The 11,551-nt window shown below is 35.9% G+C and overlaps 1 protein-coding gene across 1 annotated transcript; it reads left to right on the top strand.

Annotated features, from left to right (window-relative positions):
- The first annotated feature begins 6,743 nt into the window (after positions 1-6,743).
- On the top strand, positions 6,744-9,362 carry LOC144574832 (beta-glucuronosyltransferase GlcAT14B-like). The gene is made up of 5 exons (XM_078324909.1): positions 6,744-7,392; positions 7,775-7,850; positions 7,989-8,104; positions 8,488-8,734; positions 8,939-9,362. Exons 1-5 carry the CDS (start codon positions 6,756-6,758, stop codon positions 9,225-9,227), a joined length of 1,365 nt encoding a protein of 454 aa, XP_078181035.1. The 5' UTR covers positions 6,744-6,755; the 3' UTR covers positions 9,228-9,362.
- The last annotated feature ends 2,189 nt before the right edge of the window (positions 9,363-11,551 follow it).

Genomic DNA, 11,551 nt, shown 5'->3' with positions numbered 1-11,551 from the left:
TTAAATACGTATACACATTACATACATTATCAATAACATCTACAAATTTCACATCAATTTTACAAATCATAGTTTTACAACAATAATCAAAGTGGTTCAATTGCGGCAATTATAAACATGGTTAGAAATACGGTAACAACTATGTCTATTCAAGGGTATCAATTTATTGAAAAATAGCATATGAAACAAAATAAACATAAGTGACATTTAATCTAAATACGAATCATTCCACTTGCTTTTACTCGCGATCTTGATCTGACACCTTCCTCATTATCTAGAACTCACATAAAAATGGAACGAGTGAGAGATCAATCATTCTCTTAGTGTAGGATTTAGTTTCAGCCTAAAGATTTGTAAAACATTTCCTTTTGATCATACTAAACAACTTTATTCATTTGACAATCACAATGCAATCTAAATTATCATACCATGCAATGACTACTATTCATGTAATGACTTGTTACTTTAAAATCTTGTTAATCACTGACCATCCCTCACTCAGGGAACTCAGGGATATGTATATCTCAAATCCGACTGCGACTAGCATTCTTCGCATGTCTATCCTAGCCACGATTAGCAGTCTCTATGTATTAGCCTTTTCAACATCGAACCGACTGCAATTAGTTTCACTCTACAATCGCTGAACAAATGCATTGGCATAAAGAAGGAAAATGGGAAAAGGAAGGGGTCATGGTTCATCCTGTTGATGGTGAAGCATGGAAATAATTCAATCGTCTGAACCCAGATTTTGCAACAGACCCTAGAAATGTGTATCTTGGGTTTTGTTCAGATGGTTTCTCTCCTTTCAATATGGGGGGTCGGTCTTACAGCAATTGGCCTGTATTTCTAGTTGTTTATAACATTCCTCCAGGTCTTGGTGATGTGTGACAACAACATATTCTTGTCCCTATTGATACCAGAGCCCAATAGTCCTACTAGAAGCATAGACATCTACTTGCAACCTCTCGTGGATGAGCTGAAATTGCGCGTGGGCCAGTCACACGATGAGTTCAATGTTACAACATGTACGATATGAACAGTTTCCGGTTTCACACTGAGTCATATGGGATAAACATGAAAACAATAAATTACGGTGTTTGTGTTGAATGAGAGAATTGGGAAGGCACATCAATGGACTATTTCGGCATACTTGAAGAAATTATTCAGTTGGAATATAGTGGCGTGAACAACAAAGTATTCTTGTTCAAGTGTCGTTGGTTCGACACACATAGGGGGTTGCGGGTAGATAAGGAGCATGGATTAGTGGAGATGAATCATATAAGGCTTCTTCAAAAGGATGAGCATTTTGTGTTTCCCTGCCAAACAATGCAAGTGTATTACTTGCCTTATGCGTCATCGAAGCGAGAGAGACAAGAATGGTGGGTTACTATCAAGACAAAACGGAAAAGAAAACCACTTATTTTGTTCGATGGAGATGCATCTGTGGAAAACACTCCACATTTGACCGAGTTCTTTCAGGAAGATGGTCCGCCAACCGAATTTGTAGTGTGTGCTGCAGATGAATTGAATGACCCAAGTCTCTTCGTTGATGGGATTGTTCCTGAGATTGTAACAAAACAAGAATTACAAGGAAATAATCAAGAAAATAAAAGAAAAAAAAACAACGTAAATTAAAACATTAAGTTAATATCTTTCGTATTACTTGTTTTTTATCATCTTTCAATAGGCATATTAGGCTAATATCTTTATATTTACTTGGTTTTTTTAATTCGCTTGAGTGAAACTAATTGATTTTTATCATCTCAACTCTAGATATGACACCGAGTGGAAAGGGAAAGGGAAAGGAGAAGGCACCGGCGGGCAACGAAGGAGAGTATAGTCAGAGAAATGTTCGCGGTCCAAATGCATATATTCTGCCGCCTCCAGATCCGAGTTTGCGATCAGTGCTTCAGTTTTAAGTATCAGTGACCGTTTTTTTGGTCTCGGAAAAAAACTATCAGCGACCACTGATATTGGTCTCTAAAAATTTGAGTATTTACGACCGGTTTTCATTATCAGAGATCATTTTTTGTGATTGCAGATATTTTTTTCTGACGTTAGCAAAAAATATCAGTGACAAAAAAATTGGTCGCAGAAAAAGTATCAGTGACCGGATGACGTCATTCAGCGATCGATGACGTCATCAGTAGAGCATCAGCGACCGGGGTAAGTATCTGTGACCAACGCTTTTACTTTCAGCGACCGGGATACTGGTTGCTGAAAGCTAGTTCTGCTGTAGTGAGATAACACTAAGAAAGATTTTGAGCCAATCAATTAGACAGTGTGTCATTAAATAAATATATTTGAGCCAATCATTAATTAGAGTTTAGGGTTTATGATTTAGGAGAGTTTTCTTTTATGCATCCCTTGTTGCTATGCTTGTGGCGCCTTTTTTATTTTATACACTGCTTATCAGAAAAAAAAATGTACATATTAGAATATATATATGTGAACATAAAGCAGTTATGGATGACTCAATAAAACTGTACAGGATGAATTATTTTTTGTAGTATGTTTGCTAACCCCATGCACAATAAAGATTGAAGCAACACAAATTATTTATTTTAAAATCCAGATATATATAATATTTGTTTATGTTTCTAATTCTATGCATCATACAAAAGCATGGCAGGGGATTTAGTTAATTTTGCGAAATGTATACAATTTTCTTCACTCGTTACATAGTCAAGTGTAAAGTCTGAGCTTCCGAAATGCTGAAGATAATGTTAAACACATCTAGACTAGTGGTTTGCTAACGGGTTACCCGTGACCCGTTCCGGGTAACCCGTTAGGGGTAACGGGTAGACGGGTAGGACGGGTACGGGTACAACCCGCAACGGGTAGACGGGTAGTTTTCCCAAAACCACTACCCTACCCGTTTATTACCCGTACCCGTTGCGGGTTGACGGGTACGGGCGGGTTTTTTTTTTTTTTTTTTTCTTTTCTGTTTTTTTTCTGAATTTTTATGCTTTGAGATTTGTGCCAAGTTAAAGGACATCCCGGATGGAGTTTAGATATAGGGGTCCGTTTTGAGATTCATGCCAAATTAAAATTGATGACTCAGATCTCATTCTACTCAGTCAGGTATTGCACTGGATCTGAATTCTATAGGGTGCCGCCAAAAAAATTTTGAAATTCAAATTTTGTAACGGGTCAGGTACGGGTACGGGTAGGCGGGTACGGGTTGGCGGGTAGACGGGTACGGGTACAACGGGTTTTTTTCAAAATTATGTTGTCCGGTCCGTTTATTACCCGTACCCGTCTACCCGTTTGTACCCGGGCAACGGGTACGGGTACCACGGGTAACGGGTACGGGCCGGGCAAAACGGGTTCAACCCCTAACGGGTTTAGCAAACCACTAATCTAGACCATGGAATTATGACCGAGCGTGAATTTTGACAAAGGTCAGCCACATCTGGACCATGAAATTATAATCATGGAATTGTGATCGAGAGTGAATTCTGACACATGTCAGACCCATTTGGACCATAAAATTAAATGTGGTCGAGATTGAAATTTGACAAAGAATAAATGCCCCTAATTACCTCCCTGCCTCATAAGCTCCTCAGACTTAAAAAAGGATATACATTAGATTAAGTGTTGTCTACGGACAATTTTTCAAAATTTTTAAAGTGCACGTCATTATAATGTTGAATACATATTTATTTTTTATTTTTTTTTAATCAAAAGTAAGATGTATACACCGATTTTCATTCGAAAAACCACAAGAATTAACGGGGAATAGGTACCAAAACTACAATTACAAATCTTACATTCAACATGTTGACTTTGAACTACGAATCTTATATTCAAGAACAAAACTAGAGTGTGATGTGCTCATCAAGAAAGATTGGTGAGCACACATTCAAAAGACTATCAGATTGATTTCGAATTACAGATCCAAATTGTTAAAATTCAAGTACTTTGTGAGTAATACATATACATGCAAAAATTTTAAAGTTTCAAATTCATTTAGCACACAGTCAAGTGGTAAAAAAAATGATGAAAAATTAATACATGAAACAATTAAAAAACAACTTATAAAATGTTCATTGTTTTGACTGCTTGACCGTGCGCTAAATAAATTCAAAACTTTAAAAAATTTGCATGTACATGCATCACTTATGCAGTATATGAATTTCAACGGATCACACAAATTAAAAAATTTGCATGTACATGCAAAACTTTAATTAAAATTTGCATGTACTTTAAAAATTGAAAATCATACAACTAAACAAACCAAAAACTTAGAATCATTCATCACTCAGCAAGGCAGTAGTGAAGCATGTTTGAAGAACCTTGTTCCACATTGGCGCTGCCTACTACTCTTTTGTTATACCTAAATTTGACAAAGGATCAACCCAACCTAAAAATACTTTTAAGTAATAGAAGCAGTTAAACGGGTTCACATAATTATTACCGGCCAGAATAAAAGTTAGTAAAAGCTTTGGCAATTAATTGAACCAATAAAACTATTTTAATTTTTTTTTTAAGAAAAATATGAGTCTAGCCCACAATTTCATTGATATTAAAATTTTTATTTTATTTTACATTTTTAAATTTGTACCGATTTAATGAAATTTTTCTTTCGCATTTTTTTTTCTTTTTAGAGGATCTTATAATTTCATCTTTATCTTAAGGACCACATAACCGAAATTAGCGATCAAAGAAAAAAATGTTCAGAGAGTTGTTTTCCTCGTAGCTCAATATTTGTATTAGTTTCAGTTTAACGACAGTGTCGTCAATTTTTCTTTTTAACCAGTAAAAAATATTTTTTTTTGACAGGTGCAAAACTATTTATTCTTATCATAAGTTCATAACCATTTCTCATGAAAAATTTTGAGTAACTAATTTTGTATAGCTCGATATGACATTAAAATTTAATAATTTATTCTAAAATTATGCACATCTTTTTAAGAGATCCACCATAATTTCTTGTTTTTTTTTTTTTTGATTTGGCTGCTTTGTTTTTAATCTTGTATTCACTATTTTCCTATTGAAGTTCCATCACATCTGATAACAAATCCATTGAAAAATTAAGACACATTTAGTAAGCAGGAAAAAAAGAGAGCAATGAACACATGACAGTGATTGAAAATTACTTTTTTTTTTTTTTTTTAAGATTGGAGGTCAAATTATTCAACTATTTAATATTCACAATTAATCATTTCTTCTGAATTTCAAACTTACCATATCCTACATAAAGAGCATTGCATTGTGTGATCCAAATTTTTAACTTCAAAATATATAATGATGAATGTGCTTCGAGTTTAATTAGTTTGTAACTTGCAGTTCACTCATGTTTCTGGTTCGAGTTTATTTGCTTGATTAGATTTTTTATTTGTTCGAGTTCGAATTCAAATATATTTTGATTGACTTGTTCGAGCTCGAATTGAACAAAATTTTAAATTCTCAAGTTATTCAATTTTGAAGTATTTATTAACCTGTACACAATGTGCCTATCATATATGTTAGACATGTGGTTTTGTAATATCTTAAAATATTTTACTATAATATCAGCATGATATTAATAATTAAATTATTTTTTACCTAAAAATAACTATTAAGTCATTATTCACTTTATTTATATAAAATAATATGACATAAGTAAAAAATACTAATAATTGGAGCTCGATACAGTTCGAGTCAATTCAAATTCATTTATGCTAATTTTTTGATATATTGTCCATTTGAATTCAATTCGGTTTCGATTACTAAATTAATCAAAATAAAATTAATATGTCAACTAACTCGAATTATTTTTTTGCAAGCCACAATAACATGCACTAAAAGAAGAAAGATTTAAATTTTCAAGTCTTCCATTTGAAAAGAAAAGTTTGATTTTGCGTGTTGTAATTGTCAAGGAGAAATTAAACGTGAATCCAACCTAACCTGTTACCCTTAATTTACCAGAAATAAATCTGCTACGATCCTAAAGGATTGTAGGGTCCTACGATTCTAAATCCAACCTTTCAATTTTTGAGTTGCACAAATCTCTATAGAAGTTGTTTTTTATGCACGAATCTCAAAATAAATAAAAGATTAGATTTAGAATCGTAGGACCCTACGACCCCTTTAGGATCGTAGCAGATTTATTTCCTAATTTACCTCTACCTAAAAATCGGGTCCAATATCATTTTTTTTTTTTGGTAGTTGGTTGAATTCGTTGCTATACCCAGATGAGTGCGTATCCTCTGAGATATCTCAATTTTTGCGTGACCGACGTGTCCAGTGCCTATTCGGGGGTGATGTAGGGGTCTGCTTTGAGATTCGTGCAGAACGTATTTAAACGGTTGGGATTTTCCATAAAGTCATGCAAAGTTTGAGATATCTCAGAGGATACGAATTCATACTGAGATAAGCCAACTCTCAGATCCTCTCTATTTAGTACCGTATTCATTAGATTGTACGTTCAGATCTGATCTGTTCATTTCAGAGTGGAAAAGTCAAGATCTAGACAATTACCGAGTCAAATATTAATCTAAACCGTTCGATAGATCATAAACAGTTCAGATCTGGTTCGCGATTCAAGGAATTCATTTACACTTGGAGAGGAGCACAAATTGTTTCGGATCATCTGAAGTAACTCAAATTCAGATCTCATCGTCCGATCAGAATCCGCGCCAATCCGACCTGACGTGAAATGCAAGGGACTCCTTGAAAAAGATCTGACGGTCCATATATAAACTCACAATTTGAGTTAACTCAGGTGATATGAATTCTAGATTGTTCTGATCAGGGAAAGCACAAAACAGATGAAATCACAAGGAGACACCCAATTTCCCAGTTTACCCCTCGCCATGGCGATGAAATCTCATCTCCACAGAGGAGGATCTTTCTCTTCCTCCCGCCTTTACGATCGGAAATGGATACTTCCTGTATCTCTCCTCCTAACCCTACCTCTGTTGCTCCTTGTGCTCTTCTTCTACTCCCTGTCGCCATTTCCGTTCCTCTTTTCGTTCGCTTCCTTCGGTTCCTCTAACCCCGCTCCGTCTCTCTTCATAGAATCCAAGCTCCGCATCTCTGACACCTCCCCTATTTCTTCACCTCCACGCCTCGCTTACCTTATCTCTGGCTCACTCGGTGATGGGTCCATGTTGCAGAGAACCCTCCTTGCTCTCTACCACCCCTCCAACAGCTACATTGTGCACCTGGATCGCGAGGCCCCGCAAGAGGAGAGGGATGCACTTAAGGTGTTTGTTGAGAACCATCCCCTTTTCAAGGAAATCGGGAATGTTAAGATGATCGCAAAGGCCAATTTGATCACTTACCGCGGGCCCACCATGGTTGCCAACACACTCCATGCCGCTTCCTTGTTGCTTTGGGAAGGCAGTGATTGGGATTGGTTCATCAATTTGAGCGCGTCCGATTATCCCTTGGTTACACAAGATGGTACCTTTTTTTCATTTAATTGGATTTCTTACAATTGTTTGTGCTATTAATTTAGCAAAAAATGTGATTAGTTATTTAGTGTTCTTTCTGTGGATAGGTTTATTTAATCAATTCTCGTAGAATAATCACAACTACAAGATCTAATTCCCACTTTGTTTTAATGAATTAATTGTGGTTTTATTAGGAGATTTGTTTATTTCTGGGTTTTGGTTTGCGGAGAGTCAATTTTAAAAAAAAAATGAATTCATAGGGAGGTACTGAATAAAATACATAGGGAGGTGTATTAAAGGAAATTTTACAGTTGCTTGATTTTTATCATTTCCTTGACAGAGTTGCACAAACAATTAAAAAATACTTAGCCACTTAACTTTTGTATATGCAGATCTGTTGTATGCATTCTCCAAGATACCACGAGATCTTAATTTCATCGATCATACTAGTGATATTGGTTGGAAGGAGTACGTCTTTTACTTATATATATCACTTTTGAAATTACTTTCATTTTAACTTGCATCTGTTTGCATGTGTGAGTGTGGGTGTAGATGTGTGTGTTTTGTCTTTTTTTCTAATTTCGTTTTCTTTTATTTTTTAATTAGATTTCAGAGGGCGAAACCGGTTATAGTCGATCCTGGGTTGTACATGACAAAAAAAGCTGATGTATTTTGGATTCCACAAAGGAGAAGTGTACCAACTGCCTTCAAGCTCTTTACTGGTATGCTTTCTCTCTAACTGCCAGTATTCAATTGTTGACGTACCAACCTGCTCACTGCAACTTGGTACTGTTAATGCATTCTAATTTCTAAGTGCCACTGAGCAGGGATTATCACTAGTTTGTACTGGTTTGTAATACTATTGGGAAAGTCTAGTTTTGTTGGGAACTGATACAGTATCAGTAGAAATTTTCTAACCATGCATGTGCTGGCTGCCTGTACTTTGTAAGGAAGTACAGACCGAGAATTTTCTGATGCCTCAGCAAAGCCTTCTAGGAAATATTCGTATTTGCAAGTTTTCTCAAGTGTATCTTATTTGCTGATGCATGACAAATGTCTTGAGTGGCATATTATTTTTGTTTATTCTTTCCTTTTATTAAATCAGGATCTGCATGGATGGCACTGTCACGGCCTTTTGTCGACTATTGCATATGGGGTTGGGACAACTTACCTCGTACCATTTTAATGTACTATGCAAATTTCCTTTCTTCTCCCGAGGGATATTTCCACACAGTGATCTGCAATTCCAAGGAATTTCAGAATACTACAGTTAATCATGATCTACATTTTATCTCCTGGGATAACCCACCTAAGCAACATCCCCACCACCTCACTGTCTCTGACTTCTCTAGGTATGTCCCGGTCAAGCTAGTAAGTAGTAACTGGCATAAGTTTGTTATTGTTATGCGCAGTGCCATCAATTTTAATGAAGATAACATTGAATTTTCATAATTTGTGAGTCACAGCCAGAAGTAATGTACTGTTATGAAATCCTGGTGACAGGAGCTTTATTACTCATCTCTTCATTTGTTTTGTTTTATATTTCTTCTATTCAGGATGGTCAGTAGCAATGCACCATTTGCCCGCAAATTCAGAAGTAACGACCCAGTTTTGGATCAAATTGACTCAGATCTCCTACTTCGTAGCCCCGGGATGATCGTGCCAGGTGGCTGGTGTGCTGGTAAAAAACCGGCTGAGAATGTCACTGACAGTGAGGCCTCTGATCCATGCTTAGTTGTGGGCAATGTGACCCACTTACAGCTGGGCCCTGGTGCAGAGAGGCTTGAAAGGCTTATTGGATCCCTTCTGCTAGAAGAGAACTTTCGGCCAAGACAATGCAAGTAGTAGACTCTGGTATTTGTTAACAAATAATTGATAGTATTTTTTTTTATATAATAATAGTTGGTAGGATTAGTTTAGTGCATTTATGTATATAAAACCAACACGAATTATGATGCTTATCATTCTATTTCATTAGGTTCATTGTTGTTTTACTGTTAAGTTCTGGTCAATTTTTGTTTGTGTCTGACAAGTCTTTTTCAGTAAATAAGTCCACTTCAAAGGCAAATTTAGATTCTGAGTTGTTTGTGATCTCAGGGGGCCCCTTCAAATCAGATCAAAGTTCAATACCATTTTGGTTATGTATAATCCCAGGATACTGGTCATGCTAGGCTGTATGTTATATCAAGCTTGGGGTCAGGTTAGGCTTTTGCCATTTGATTTGTCGGGATTCTCGGGTTCAGTCATACTCTGGTAGGTTGGGGCAAGTTGTGCTTGTTTAAATTTTTTGAATTCTCAGGTTCAGTCACAAATTCCCGTTAAAGTGGGCTAATGTGTGGGTTCCCCTATCACTTCATATGGGCCTTATAATAATATAATTTGTGGGACCCACTTGTTTGGGACTTGTAACAACGAGTTGCAGCTGATGTATGTAACAGAAAACGCAGACTCCTTAGAAAGAGTTCAAGTCACCACTGACAACAATGTTTTTTTATTTATTTATATATTATTTTCTTCTTTATATATTTTGGCAATTAGTTCGACAACAATGTTTATATTAGCATTCAAAGATCGGCACTTACTTTTCACTAGTATCAAAATAATTATATGAGTTTTGCACTTTGAGAGTGGGTGGGGTGCATATTTTATATTTTTATTCCCTTTGTAAATGTAATATAAATGTACCAATCATATCTCAACAAGTCCAAGCTAACCTTCAACACTTCAAATCTGGACATTCTCACATGCCTGATACATTAGACAGAGTATAGTGCGTTCTCTACACGTATCCATATAATGAAATCTGAACTTTTTATACATGATGACCTTCCCCTCTGAACCCCACTTGCTTCCAATCCCAACCCTCCATTGGTTATCAGGTCTCTGCCATGCAGTTGTAGGGTCACAAAACTAACTTCCATTGATCCATTCAGCATGTGTAATTACTGGGTTGTAATTGAGTTTGACTCATTCATTCAAAGTACGGGTCTGAAAGCTTTTTTGGGTATGCTATGTTTTGTACTTGTTGTTGTTGTGGGTCAATAACCCCAGTGTAGAGGATGACGGGTTTGTTACCTGGTAAGGTGGCTGAGCCAGACCAATTACCATACTTGTCAAATGGGTCGGATGGGATAATTGCTGATTCAAGTGCTATCCAATTGATCAGGTCGGTTGAGACAGAATGACCCCATTTTTGTTTTTTTTGCCATCCGTACCATATGGGTACGGATCGTATTGATAGAAGAGGCGGTAGACGCCCTTGTAGTACACAGGCCCTGATCATGTTTAATTTATTTGGATTCAGTGGTGGGTTTAACACTAGATATGCATATGTTACAAGTTTGTCTTAATTCATGATGAAAATTAAATACGATCTTAAAAAACAAGTATAGAAGAGAAAAGAAGAATACCGTTTGGGTCTGATTTGTTGCGCCATGTCAGTGCATATTCCATGAGTTTGTGTTTTCAAACAAATATAATACATATTATATTAGACTCCAAAAACTCAATTTGTGCAAGTCAGAGAAATAATTAATATGAAATAAAATGAGGTTACATTACCATTCATCAATTTTTTTGTAGATAGGAAGTGATAAGCAGTAGGTTGGTGTCAACTGTCAAGAGGCGCACCATGAACATATTGGAGTTGCCTGGAGACAAGGTGATTAGGTGAGACATGGTCTCTGTCCAGAAACGAAAAAATAGTAGAGAATGCATCAATGGGCTAAGAATATCTCTGCAGGAATTACTCATGTCTTCCTAGTTCCTACCCAGATAAAGTATTAAGCTTTAACAGTTTCAAAATCCAAACAAGGGGTCTGGGAGTAAAAATTCTCAAAATGGTTGATTGAATCAAAACATGCAGCGAGAGTAAAGTTATATAATATCCCCCTCCTGATTTGTTATTATTATCACATTTAAGAAAGGATCAATCTTCTTAAATTTCTTTACAGAACTTCTGTTTGAGAACCATTGCTAACAGTCATACCATGACAGTATCATCGCATGGAACTAAATCATATTGGATTTTTCAAATTTTCCAATCTGTCAATAAGGCTTTAAATTTTTATTAATTTGTAAGTATAATTTTTTTGGAAATATAGACAGCTTATAAGTGGCAGCAAATACGGTCCAGATATATTAACTCAAAAGATTCTTTTTTGAGTTAT

Source organism: Carex rostrata, chromosome 23, assembly GCF_964058835.1.
Source record: "Carex rostrata chromosome 23, lpCarRost1.2, whole genome shotgun sequence".
NCBI classification, from domain to species: Eukaryota; Viridiplantae; Streptophyta; class Magnoliopsida; order Poales; family Cyperaceae; genus Carex; species Carex rostrata.
Note: the sequence above shows the minus strand (reverse complement) of the source record. Positions and strands in the feature narration are given on the sequence as shown.